This window comes from Meleagris gallopavo, chromosome 14 (assembly GCF_905368555.1).
Source record: "Meleagris gallopavo chromosome 14, MGAL_WU_HG_1.1, whole genome shotgun sequence".
Taxonomy (NCBI): Eukaryota; Metazoa; Chordata; class Aves; order Galliformes; family Phasianidae; genus Meleagris; species Meleagris gallopavo.
Genome location: NC_139417.1, coordinates 14,640,132 through 14,654,282, shown reverse-complemented (window position 1 = coordinate 14,654,282; position 14,151 = coordinate 14,640,132). Strand labels below are relative to the sequence as shown.

Sequence of the window (14,151 nt, the reverse complement as noted above, 5' to 3'; positions counted from 1 at the left end):
ATATTTCCTTGATGGAACACATCTTGCTGGATAGACAGTTTTAATACTGCAGGTGTGTGGTTTCCTTGTGTGCTTCAAGAGTTTGAACTACTGACTGATAGAATGGATTTCACCTTATGCTTCATTCAGAGTGATGATCTTTGTCTATGGTCATTTTTCAAAACTATCACCTGATAAACGACCGGGTTAGAAAGGCATTGCCATTTACTCTTTTTAAATTGTATTAATCTTAAAGAAGTGTTTTCCATAATGTATGCCGCTTCCATTGAAAGATACAGAATAGTAGCTCTTCTAAGGAGAATTATTGTCAGAAAGAGAAGCTGTAGTGAGAATTGAAGTGCAAAGGTGACTGCTTAGCTTATAGAATGAAAAACAAAACAGTAGAGCAGAGCCTCAGTCTTTGCATTTGAGATTGTGGCATGTGTTGTGATCATAAGAACAATTGCTAATCATTATATACAGATGTTTGGTTTTTTTTTTAAGATGAAGAACATTGAGGAGAATTTGGTATTCTTCCGTCAAAACACTGAATTTTCTGAGACATTTTCCAAGCTATAAAATTACTTAATTTCTGAAATGACTTTTAGAGATGCATCAGAAAGCCAACGTGCAAAAGATTTTAGAGTTCTCACTACGTTGATACATTAAGGAGGTAAAGCTGTGTTCAGATCAGATGGCACCAGCTCAATGGACCACACAGAACTGTTCTGTTTTCCTCTCCCCTGTATTGATTTTTAGGTGATGGTTGCAGAAGCACTGAATATTTCAAGGGAAACGTACTTCGCAATCTTGATGGACAGAGCCTGCAATGGACCTGTAATGGTTGGCAGTCCACAGGGTGGTGTTGACATAGAAGAAGTTGCAGCTACTAGCCCGGAACTTATCTTTAAGGTATTGAAATAATATTTTACATCCAGCATTTTCCTCATCAGTAATCAAAAATAATAGATCGTATTTTTCTTCCTTTTTTCTTCATTCACATCGCTTCCAAATATGGAAAGAAAATAGCAAAAACCGAAAATTGCATTTTGCTAAGGGGCTGAACGTAACCATCTAGTAAAGGATGAAGTGTGCATGACACTTGATTTATGTCAGTATTTGTGTCTGCAGCTTGATTACAGTTGGACTGGATGATCTTGTAGGTCCTTTCCAACCTTGTGATTCTAAGAGTGTAAATTTGGCTGTTACATGATATGTTAAACTTAACATATGAAATGTTTTATGAGTGAGTCAGTGCTTTGCTTTCAGGAAGGTACACAGTTCTTGCTCAAATGGGTCTTTGCCAGTTTGATTATTTTTGTGTTTTTTTTCTAATTGACATAGTTATTAATTATTTCTTACTACCTGAATGACATTTGCATTTGCAATACAACTGCTCTAATTGTTTTTTTAACATTGATTACATTTAAGAATTTTTTTTTATGTTACTGAGGCATGATAATGAGTACTGAAGCTGTTCATCTGGGAAAATAATTGATACAAACAAGTATAATTAAGCGAAAAAATTATAGAAATATTTAATGTATATTTTGAAATTATATAAACTTTACAGTGTTACTGGGCAGTGACACCATTGCTTTGAAAATATTCCAGAAGATGTCATAAAAATTAACAGACTAAATATTCGTCAACGCCATCTGTACAGTAATTAAAAGTGAAAACTGGTGTCACATTGTCTTGTCAGCATGCCACCCTGAAGATTTACATATTTTTTTTGGAAGGACTGTTTCGTAGATAGTGTGGCAATTATAACATACCCTATAGGCAGCTGCTATAGCCTCAGTCTCAGAGAAACTTTGGCAAACAGCCATATTTTAATTACTAATTTGCAAATATATACTAAGTGTTTTCCTTTTGAAGTTATAAATCTCCATTCGATTGAATATTTAGTTATATTTATGCATATCATTGTTACAGGAGGAAATAGATATTTTCGAAGGCATACAAGATCATCAGGCACTGCAGATGGCAAAAAATTTGGGATTCAAAGGACCTCTGCAACAGCAGGTGACTTGACTCTGCTTCCTCGGTTTTTACAGAAGACATTTTAGCTAAGCTATATGGTAAATGATTTCCAAATGGACACAAGAGGTTAAGTTTCTATTAGATCAAGACCATTTTGACATTTTGGATTCTAAATTGTACCCATACTTGTCATCAGGATTTAGCAATTTGAATAAGGTCCTTGTGTTCCAAACTGTAAATCCTTGGTCTTAGAAGCAATTGATGACAAGCTGTTACACCGTGTGAAATTCTTTTGGTTCCACTGGAATGCTATTAGAGCTTCGTGAATAACATGGGTACTTTTTTTGGAAGTACTACTTTCCCTTAACATGAGGAAAAGTAGAAGCGTATCTTTCTGTCTAACTGAAACTTTTTTTATTACTTGAACTCAAAAATAAGCTGGACGGCCAGCAGCTTGTTGTATTTTCAGTATCTCTTATATTTATTGGAATTCCACACAGGACATAAGCACTCAAGAATTTTGCCTTTCTGTATCATTTTGCAGAGAAGAAAAAGCTTGTTTAGTTTAACATTGATAACTGAAAGACAGATACAATATTAAGCTGCTTTTGCCTATTTTTTTTTTCCGTAGTATCAAACTGTCATTTTTGTAGAACTCTTTTATTTTTAATTCAGCAGTTTTAATTATTTTCTGTCCCAACTGTGCAATTAACAAATGCATAACCATTAAGTTGATTAACACACATTTGAAGAGTTGGCTGTATATTTAATGAGGAGGAATGATTTTGTGAGAACCTTTCAACCCTTGAAGAGTTCTAGTACTTAATAATTAACAACTACACATGGACTTCTCAACATTACATTTAAATAATGCTCCAGTGCGTGCATTTCTTTGTTTGTGCTATCAGCTCCTCAAAGGAATTCACTGAATCGTAGGGACGTAGGTTTTATTCAGTTGAATCCTATTGTTTACTTATGCATTCAGTACTTCAAGGCTGGGATTTTATGTTTTGCCTTGGAGAGGCTTGAAAGAGGGAAACAGTGACATTAAGCTCCCTGATCCTCCTTGATTCAGTGAGGTGCTGAAAGGTAGAGCAGCCCTAAATAAAACTTAAGCAATTCTGGTGATGTGCCAGGACAAAATATAATTCTTTAAAGAGTCTTAAATGTGTTGGTCAGAAGGGATGTCTGGAGGTCAGCTAGTCCATTCTCCAGCTCAAAATGGGGCCGTGGCAAATGTGACATCTCATCAGCTGTGACTTCATCTAGCCAAGCCTTGACAATCTCTAAGACAAAGTGGTTCCCTGACCACACTGGTTGCTGTTCTCCAGTGCTCTAGAAGCTGTCTAGTGAAAAGCATTGGTTTTATTCTGTTTTTCCCAGTATTCAGTTTGAACCTTCCCAAGCCGCAGCTTGTGGCTGTTGTGCCTTTTTGGTATTGTCTGCCCCTAGTAAAAAGAGTTCAGTTCCATCATCTTTGTAACTGTTCTTCATAGCAGTTATAGGCTGCCATTACGTTGATCCTCAGCATCCTCATCACCAGAGTAAGCAAGCCCAGCTCCTCAGCCTCTCATCGCAGGTCATGTGATGACCAAGAACAGATTTGGAAGCTTCTTACTGAATTCTGTCAACCTGGGAGCATAGAGTCCAGAACTGGACATAGTGCTTGAAGTGCAGCCTTATCATCACTGAGTAGAGGGGGACAGGGTCATCCCTCAACTTGCTGATCACATTCTTCCTGATGCACGGCAGCGCTGGGGTTGAGTCATTCTGTTTATGATGTTTTGCGTGTGAAGTTGTGGGGGAAAACTGACTTCTCATTTGCTTATTATGAGAAGTCCCAAATGTTTTTGGTTTGTATTCTTCAGTCAAATGATCAGTAATGAAGGAACAAATTTGAAGAGTTCTTTATTAGTGTACTTCTTCATCGGCAGGCTCGTTTCAGCTAATAGCTTGTTGCTGTGTAATGAACCAAAGAGTTTTTTTTTTTTTTTTTAATGCAAGTTTGTGTTTCTGTTGTTGAAGACTAAGCTGTTCTTTTAATGGAAGAATGTCATATGAACAAGTGGCTTGGTAGTTAGTAGACAGTGGCAATACTCTGACCCCAGAAGTAGACACAGAGAGAGGTGGTAAGAAGCAATAAAGAATAAGCAAGCGTATCTTTTAGGAATAAACAAGCATACTTCTGATATAATTTCTTGAAAACATTTGAGAGTGATGTGGGAAGGAGAAATGCATATTGTTTCTAAAGTCACTTGTATACATGTACTGCTTTATGGTTTCTGAATTCAGACTGATTAACGTGCGCACAACTTAGATCTCGGTGTACTGGGGAATGTCACTATAAACTGTTAAATACTTTTGAAATTCAAGTTGTTTGTACCAATCATGCTGTTTATTTTGTAGAAAATCTTGTTCATGTAGTCTTTCAGTGAACATTTACTAAGTGTTACACAGCATCATAATGCTACTTTATAGCTATTTTAAGTAGTATTTATATTTATAATTAAAACAGAAATAAAAGCCATAATTATCTACATCCAGTGTGCAATTTGACACATTAAAAATAATCAATATCGGCTTACCTCTGCCTTGAAAACATTAACTTTTATTTTTCTGTGTGGTAATTGTAAATCTCTTGATCAAATTTAGGCAGCAGATCAAATTAAGAAGCTTTATAATCTTTTCTTGAAAATTGATGCCACTCAGGTTGAAGTGAATCCCTTTGGTGAAACTCCAGAAGGGCAAGGTAAGAAATTAAAGGGAAATGAACGAATGTGTTAGTACTCTTTGTTTATGCAAACTATAAATTAAATTGCTTGGAAGATCGTGGCAGCAGCTTTGCATTAATTTCATTTTGTAATGTAATTTAAGCAATATTCATAAACATTCCCACAGCAGATTTTACAATTCAATATCCTTTGTTATTTAATTCAAATAATGGAAGTATCAGCTTCTACATGTTATGCGTGGTAAGAGACAGCAACGTTTTTCGCTCTTCTTATACAAAGGGTTTTTTCATTTTATTTTGCTTTACTGTTATCTGTTATATTATTTATATTTACTGCTAGAATTACTGAGATTGTGAGGAAAAGTAGGTTTATAAACCTAAATTAACCTATAGGAGAGTTAAAATTCTAAGTGCATGATTCCACAACCAACCAGAGAACAGGAGAGATTCCAGCTGAAACTGTTAAATCCTTTGGGAATAAAAAGGGTAATCGATCTGCTCTCATCTGGAATGTATGTCCATGAAGAAGGTGTAGGATAAACAAAAAGAACTGATGTAGCTTTCACATTGTTCTGCAGGTTGGTTTTCCAAGTGAAACCAGTTAGCTTGATCAGAGGAGAGAAGAGGAATTAAAGAGGCTGTTTTAAATATAAGTACAGTAGGGCTGATCCCAGTTACCACCCTGCTATCAGTGATGTCCTGGAGGAGGCCTTGCCTAGCGTAGTAGTGTAGAATTTGAGAGAAGTCTTTGATAGAGGGAAATGGCAGGGGGTATTTCTTGAGTACTCTAGTGCTCTTAAGTGGGGTTTTAAGACAGACAATTCTAACTTTTTGTGAGCTTTAGGAAATACACCTACAGATTAAAGTGGAAATCGGAAAATGTAAGGAGAAAGCTTTGGCCTGTTTTTTTTTGAGATATTAGGAATGTAGCTGTTTGCTCTTTTGGAAACTTTTGGGAAAAAGATCACCGCTTTGTCAGATAAGACTGAGCTCCTCGCAGTAGTCAGTAACAACTGAAAAAAATTGTGCTTTTAAAGTTCCTTTTGTGCCTACAGCTAGTTTGTACAATAAACAGCTTTTCACTAAAAATTTGTGGTTTGGCTCAGTTGGTCAGGAATTCAGAAGCTGAATTGTGGCCAGAAACAATGTCATTCTTCCAGTTTTCTGACCTCGATTTTTCCATTTTTATGAACAAACCAAATGCTAACAAATTGGCAGAGAATTTTCCATAGTTTAACATGAAAATTCTGCTAATCGTGATGAACTCTGAAAGATTTCAAACAAATCCCCCAAATTTCAACTCAAAAAGTGCTACAGTCTGTCGTAAATGCAATACTTCAGTGCTCTAAAGTGACGTATTTAATACAAATAGAACAAAGAAATATTGTTTTATATACGAGATTAATTCAGTGATGATGGTAATAGTGATCAGAAGTTTGTCCAGGTTGCTTTTTTTGGTGTTTTATTTTTTGACTTAATGAACTGAAGTGAGATTGAACTAAGATACAAGGAAGTGCTGCCAAAGTGCATGAATTGTGCTTTGATGGCAGAATTATTTAAACTCCCTTTGTTTTTTGATGTCCTTAATCCTTTGCCTCTCTGGGTGGGTTTTATACTTTGAGGATTATTTCTGCTGAGCACTTTAAGTCTCTTTGAGAATCTTTTGCGGCCATGTGTGCTCAGATTTCCAGCTCATTTGGGGTACCATAATAACGTGCAAATTGAATCAATAGTTGCTGCATTATAAACCTCACTCAACTTGATAAATGGAAGTCAAATTCTTAGCAACTAATTCCAACTCCATTGGTTCTTGGCCTATTTATGAAGTGTGTACTGGGGGAGAAACAAGCCTTGCTGTCAACCAATACAGCTCTTTTGACAGGCTCTATTTTAAACAGAAATGGAAAAGTTGCCTTCAGAACTCTATAGGTTGTTTGCTTTACCCCACTGTCTGTAGAGATCCATTGGCCTCATTAGAACCATCTGGAAATGAGATTTTTATTTTGTGTTGCACAGTAAATTTATAGCACAGCAATGAAGTAGTGACTTGTAAAATGAGTGATCTGGAATTTTCAAATTCTAGCAATGTGCACAGGTGACATTTTTGACTTTTTGAAGTTGAATAATTCAAATGAAAAGAAAATGAAAAGTACTGGAATATTCCAGCAGGCTATGAAGTTCACTTCAATACAAATTTACTGGTATGTCTGTTTGCTTTAACTGATGTACTTATGTAGTATATTTTCTGGCTTCAAGATAACTGATGTTAAAAAAAAAAAAAAAAATAAAATATATATTTATATACTTTCTCCTAAAAAGTGGTTGAACAGTTGATGACTATGCTGTTTTGGCAGAGGACAGGACTAAATCTCCTGTTCAGCATGTGCATCATCTCAGCAGTGATTCCTGCAAGAAAGATCCTTAAGTACATCTTGAATGATAGTGAGTGTTCACTGTGGACACGTGAAGGACAGAGTGTGTTGCCAAGTAACCACAGAAAGGGATTTTATTTAGGTGCTGCGGATGTGTTTGGCCAATAAAGAAAGGAAAGCTGGGAGAGAGTAGGGCAAGTGAAGGAAGGAATGTTTGGGAATGAGAGGAGACAAAATTGCTGGACCTAAAAGCTGATGTACAGGACCACAGTGACAGTAGCTTAGCACCCTTGCTTGGAGGCCTTGGGGGGAGTTGGTGGTTGTTATTTTGCACTCTTTGAGGCAGCACTGTGCAAAAAGTGAGTGGACTTGGCCAAATTGCAGTAATGAGCAAGGCACAATTTGAAGGATGCTAAGAGTTTTCACATGGCTTTCATCCTTTTCTCCAAGGCTTCTCTCTGTGCATTTCATTTCACATCCAGGAAACTGAGGAGCATCAGAAACAGAGCAGGCTTCAAGCTGTGGAAGCTGTATTGCTGGCAGACATGAACACATACTGCCCTGCACTCATTTATTTGTTCTGCTAGCAGTTTCTCCATTTGAAATGTCTTAAGAATAAAGATAAAACAAATGGAAGAACCATTGAGCAGCTTGAAGCAGTTATTTCTAATGATAAAATATAAGTCTGCATACGAAGAGCATTATTCCTGTCAAAGCAGTGATTAAGATGGATTTATTTCTTGCTGCGTTTTGTGTTTTTCACTTGTGTGAATTTCCATTAGAAAATACATTATCTTATGTATTTCCTTTTGCTTAATTCTGCATCACATTCTTTTTGTTAACGCTCCTGGGTCAAAAGCCTGTAACTGCCAACTGGGTTTTTTGCTTTATTTGTTCTCGGTGTAAGCTGCTGAATTGGCAGATGACATAAATCCTATACTGCCATACAAAAAACAGCAGAAATACTCCATGACTATGTGTTGGAGCTTTTTTTATATATTTGTTCAGAAGAAAAATTCATTTCTAAAATCTATCATGCATGTAACAAAACGCTTTTGATGGTGAAAATGGTTTGATAAATATTACAAAGTATTTTTTTTGCTACTTTGTACAGCACAACCTTTGTTAAAGATGTATTTTCTTTAGAAATGAGATTCTATTGCTGTGCCGTTGAGGATGTTCATGTCGAAGGCAGACTTGGAGCTCTGAGGACTTAGAGCATGTTTAGTTAAGTTTTGAAGGTTTTGTGTTGTTTTTTTTTTTTTTTATAACAATTTAAGGAACAGAAAGCTTGAAGAGTGGTATAGGTCTCAGTTTGTTGTTAACAAAAAATAGGCTTAAGGTATTTCTCCTTTCCACATGAGTCACAAGGTAGGATCTAAACTCTCAACAGAGATTTATTACATGTGAAAATTTGTGAACAGTTTTCTAAAACTGAAGTTTCTGAAACTAAATTAGATCCTGTTTTAATTTAATCTGTAATTGGCTACAAGTCACAAGTATTGGGAAAACAAAGCAACAAAAAATAACCCACAGAAAAGCAATCAAAAAAAACAACCCAAATAACAAAAAATCAAAAACAAGAAGACCTAACACAAATCAAGCAATTAAGTGGGTCTATTTTTTGCTTGCCGTGGTATTTTCCTCTGAGTTAAATAGTTATATATTCTTCTACTGAAAATTTATTGTGAGTTTAGACATTTTAATTAATGGATAGCTATATCAAATTGTCTATTTGTTGTTGGCCTCTAAACGCAGAGACATGTACAGTGCTCATGAGTAGATGTATGTGTACTGTCTGTGTATGTCAAAGCAATAAGAATCAAAGCAGAATGGAGGGCTACTAGATTTTTCTGGATGCAACATGAAAAGAAATTTAAACCTGGCTGGTTTGCTTTGAGAAATGAGTTATGCTGCAGTCAGTAATTATCTGGAGCTAGTACAACAAGGTTACAGAAGTAGTAAAATGATGAGTAAGTATAAGACCATTAGAACAATTAAATCTAATGAGGTATTTGCCCATTCAAACCCATACACAAGTTAGTAAATAGGCAAATAACCAATTACTCTACATGCATTTCTATTGCTGTTTGGTTTTATGTGATTATTACGTTTACTAGCTAGTTTCTGGTATTAATATAGTCAAGCATAGACAGGTTGGTTTTTTGTTTTTTGTTTTTTTTTTTTGCAACTCTATGAATGTTGACAGAAAAATCATGTTTGGGATCACTTTTTTTGTTCAAAGTTACTTCAATTTAGATCTCTGGGGAAATAAGGTATGTATAGGTGATAATATTAAAATTCAAACAATTCAAAAATTTCAAAAGATTTCAGAAGTTCAAACAAGTGTTGGTATTTGCTTGGAATTGCTAACCTGTTATCAGTTAAGAAAGTACACTGCCTTATGAAACTGCTGCAGACCACCTGTGCAGATTGAAAACCTGCCTTCGTAACTTAATTCTGTTTAAAGCAAACAGAAAATCATGCCCTGACAAAGGCACGTGACTGCGTGGTGTGGAGGTACTTTTTCCCAGTATAAGTTTGAAGAAAAGCTTGTACTTTTCTATTGGACTCAGTGCAGGAACTTCAGCATCAAACCATAAGGAAGTCTCTCCTCCTGTAGAACTCAGCAGGGTAGTATTTCAGAAGCTCTGTCTAACTGTAATCTCTAAATGTCTATGTTTTATATTTTTTTCTTCAGTTGTTTGCTTTGATGCCAAGATAAACTTTGATGACAATGCAGAATTTAGGCAAAAAGAAATATTTGCCATGGATGACAAGTCTGAAAATGAGCCCATAGAGAACGAAGCTGCCAAATATGACTTAAAATATATAGGACTGGATGGAAATATTGCTTGCTTTGGTAAGAACAAATAAATCTAAAAGACATTTGAAGGCATTCATATTTGTTCAGTGTATAGACTTTGTTTACATTCTGATGCTCAATTCACCCTTGATAATATTTCTAGTAGAAATGAAACCAAAATTGTGCGGAAGCTTTGCTGAGGTCTGCAGCAGGCAGGGTGTGTGATGTGTTGGGGAGAAGTAGAACTCAACGGGGAGCTGGTGGGGCTTCTCTGTTTTCAGCTTTTAAACGGAGTCAATTGATCTTAATTAAAAACAAAGCAAGAAAAGCAATCAGAATTTGATTATTAGTTTTAGGAAATGAGGCGGTGTAACTTAGAAGGCACTGCAAAAGCTTGTTCATAAACACGTGGTGTTTATGATAATAAATAAATACAGTGAGATTTTAATCTCAATATAAAAGAGAATTGGCAACACTGCTGTAATTTTTATTATTACTATTATTATCTAGTATTGCATGTTTCTGTTAAATTCCAGATGATACAGAAGCCTTATTTTATCCATCAGGGAAACATACCGGGGACAAATAATTCTCATCTACTGTAGCTAACTTAGAGGATGTTTGTGCCTGTCACACTGCTTCTAGACTGGTACAAACACAAAACAGAAGGCAGTTTTAAGGCACATCTGATACCTGTCCCCAAAACTTAGTTGTTTGTTTCACAGTAATACTAAGCATTATCTCATGCTGTCATAATGGAAGGAGGGGAGCTCATATGGGGATCACTGTTCCTGGAAGTCTTTTTTTTCCTTTAACAGCTTCCATTCCAGTGCTCATATGAACCTAAAGGAAGGGGCATGAGTAAGCCATAAAATCAATAAAATCATAAAGAAACCTAAATGTTGGTGTGTGTGCACCTGATTTTAAACAATGTGTTGTTACAAATATCCTTGAATAGATATTCACTTCTCTGGATATCCTTGAATAAGTACTGACCTATCGAGATGTATTTATGGAATATGTTGGGCCATGTTAATGTGGTTGCACAGTGTCTTTAATCCTTTTCACACATTGCATGTTTCCAATTACAGTGAATGGAGCTGGCCTTGCAATGGCAACTTGTGATATAATATCTCTGAATGGAGGAAAGCCAGCCAACTTCCTGGATCTGGGTGGAGGTGTGAAAGAAGCACAAGTGTATCAAGCATTCAAACTGCTGACTGCTGATCCGAAGGTAATAAATAAATAATAAGAAGCTCAGCACTGGTTTTGGTCAGGAAGCTCCCCTGTGCCCTGCTATGTTCCAGAACTACAAATAGTATGCTGAAAATACAGTTAATATGATGAACACAGAGGATGAATTCGTGGAGAGGTTATTCCTAACAATGTTGTGCCACACTGAATGAGAAGGAAAATTTAAGCAGATAGTTAACTGTAAAGATAGATTTGTGCACTTTAAAGCTTGGGGATCTCCTGCTCTATGTGAATTAAGGCAGCCCTCTGATCCTGGTGCACCCTTAATGCTTTTTTCAGCAGATGAAGGTGCAGTTCCTCTTTCCTTAAACAACAGGAGAATACTCTAACCATTGTGTTGAGCAGAAGCTATTTCCAGAGATGCACGTTAGCATGCTGAGGTCATTGGTGCCCTTTTGCAGACAGAAGCAGAATAGCTAGTGAGAGGCTATTGATCAGACATCAGCACTGGAGCAGTGCCAGCCAGCCTTGCCAACACGGAGTTGTGCTTTTCTGTGTCAGAAGCTACACTGCTGTAGATTTTTCTTTTGCTCATGAAGATCTATCAAAGGGCTTTGATCATCATAGCCATTTTCTGCACCTAAGCATCTCCACTGAAGTCCAAGTTTCAGCATTTTACTTCTTTTTTGTGGATTTGGCTCTTTTTTTTTAATTCTTCCTTTGTCTCCTTCCCTTTTTCTTACTTTCATTGTATGCTATTAAACCATCTAAATGTCACCTTCCTGTGAAAATTACATCACTGTAACTATATACCCTGGGCAGCAGTAAGCAACAAAATGTGATTTTTCAGATAGAAAAGGTCTGCAGCAGTAGTTCAAGGCAAAATCAGGAAGAAAATCTACCGTACAAAATAAGCACATGTAGACTTTATATTGTAAACCCTTAAAAGCTGCAACTCTTTTATATTTTTAAGGCATGCAGTACTTGGATGTCTCAACTCTACTAGAGTCATCAACAAGACTTGAAGCACTTCACCTGCATCTTTTTACTCTCTCATAGACCTAGGTATTGTTTGTGAAGGTCTAGGCTTATGTTGTTCCCAAGACCCTCAGTAAGAGAACCTGTTGTCTTATTCTAGTTAGTAATATGTCTGAAAGACCATAGCCTTGAAGAAGTAGAGAAGCAAGTTATCTTGTGTAGGGTGGAAGGGAAATAGGATGGATCTTGGATCTGTAGTAGAAAATGTTAGTTTCCTACATTGTCTGATGCTAGTAGTTACTGATACACTTGTGTTCATTTGTGTCAGTTTTAGTTATTCTCAGGATATTATCAACAGATTTTGTTTGTGTTTGTGCAATGCATGCTTAGTATGATGAAGAAGATTTGGCTGAGATGTAATTTAGTTCTGAAACTTGTGTTAGTGGTGGAGAAGCAGGTGCGGTAAAGGTCTAAATACACAGATTGTCTTATGATTATCACTATGCTAATACATTTTTCTGTCTGCTGCAGCATAAACAGCAGGTACTAATTTCAGTGATGAAAACTGAGTTTAAGCCATCTTGAATCAAAAAGGCATTTCAGTAGCTCTCAGCTATCCTGTATCTGCATACGCAATATTGACTTGTAAATCCCTGACCTTCTATTCTATATTCCTTTACTTAGCACTACCAATGATATCCCAGTACATAATGGGAGATTGTAACAGCTCTGGCAGTTATACCAGCCTAACCTCAAAGCTCTTGTAGCTTTTCTTACTGCTCTGGTGTTGAATGTTAATGTAAGTTAGCTGTTAAAAAATAAAAATCATGTTTTGTTTCATTCTGCTCAGAAAACCTGACAAATCTCTCATTTCATTTCTCCAGCTGTGTTTGCTAGTTAAATAAGGTAACTGAATGAATCCTTTCTTTTCTTAGGTAATGTTAGGTTTTCAGTCCCAAGACACAACGTTGTCTAATGTCGCATTCACAGTTTGGCCAGTAATTTGGTCAGTAATTTCTCTGAACTTTAACCTGATTCTCACCTTACCTGTGAATATAAGAACTTGCCCTTGGGAATTCTGAAGCCAGTTAATCCTTGCCCAAAAACATGGGACTTCTGAGGAGTGAATAAAACAGTCTGCAGGGCTTCAACATGACTGGTTGTGCTGAAATATGGCACTGGCAGTGTTAAGGACACTGCAAGAAAAGAAATCTTCCTGAAGAAAATATGCACTTTGCAGTAGATTTATTTTCCTTTCTCTTGCTGGCTTTAAAAAGTCTGCATTATATTGAAGAAAAAAAAAAATACAGATGTGCCACAATTTCATTTAGTAAAACGAGCTATTGTTTGTGAGGGGAAAAAATATTTTTGGTTTGCTTTTGGTTGAACCTACCTGCTGTCAGTGCTTATAATTCTTTAAAAAAGAATAGGGGGAAAAAAGAAGTTGTGTTTGTTGCAAAAGGTTATGAAGTGGCTTTTGGGTGGAAACACTGTCTTTGGAGTCAGTAACCCTTTTATGCTCTGCTGGTCTTGTTTGCAGTCTGCCATATCCAATACTTCCTAGGTCAGACAGGTCATTGCTATGGCTCTGAATTCCTTTCTTTTCACAATTTAAATTCCAGACTTCTTTTTTCCTTCTTGCCTGTCTTGTTTCTCTGAACAAATTCAGTCTGCTCGGCAGAAAGGAAATCTTACTTACTGAAAAGAGGGGAGACAAGAATGGGGAAGAGAGTTTGGTTCCGGGAGCTGGAGCTGTTGAACCTTATTTCTCCTCTTTGTCCAGCAACATGTAGAAGAGGTTTTATCTTCAGTGTTTCAGGCACTGCGTGTTGCCTGGTCCCTCCCTGTATGCATGAAGCAGTGGTATAGCTGTTCTTGCTGAGGTCCCCATCTTTAAGCACACTCACATACTTCCAAGCTCAATAGGTGCTCATTTTTATTTACAGTGAAGATATAGACCGTTGTGTTTACCATATAACTGTTCATAGCATTCCATGGTTTCCAACAGCTAAAGCTGAAAACATGGTCTTGTCAATAATTTTGCTGTCCAGGACACTGCAGCTTAGTGACCATCTCAGCCCTCTGCTTTGCCATGGAGCAGCTCA

General features: G+C 36.6%; 1 protein-coding gene across 1 annotated transcript in view; it reads left to right on the top strand.

Moving 5' to 3' along the window:
- The window catches only part of SUCLG2 (succinate-CoA ligase GDP-forming subunit beta), a 103,616-nt gene that overhangs the window by 50,725 nt on the left and 38,740 nt on the right, over nucleotides 1-14,151 (top strand). The window contains exons 5-9 of the mRNA XM_010718705.4: nucleotides 739-891; nucleotides 1,918-2,007; nucleotides 4,618-4,714; nucleotides 9,770-9,931; nucleotides 10,966-11,108. Of these exons, the coding sequence (XP_010717007.1) occupies nucleotides 739-891; nucleotides 1,918-2,007; nucleotides 4,618-4,714; nucleotides 9,770-9,931; nucleotides 10,966-11,108 (645 nt within the window). The remainder of the gene's footprint in view (nucleotides 1-738; nucleotides 892-1,917; nucleotides 2,008-4,617; nucleotides 4,715-9,769; nucleotides 9,932-10,965; nucleotides 11,109-14,151) is intronic.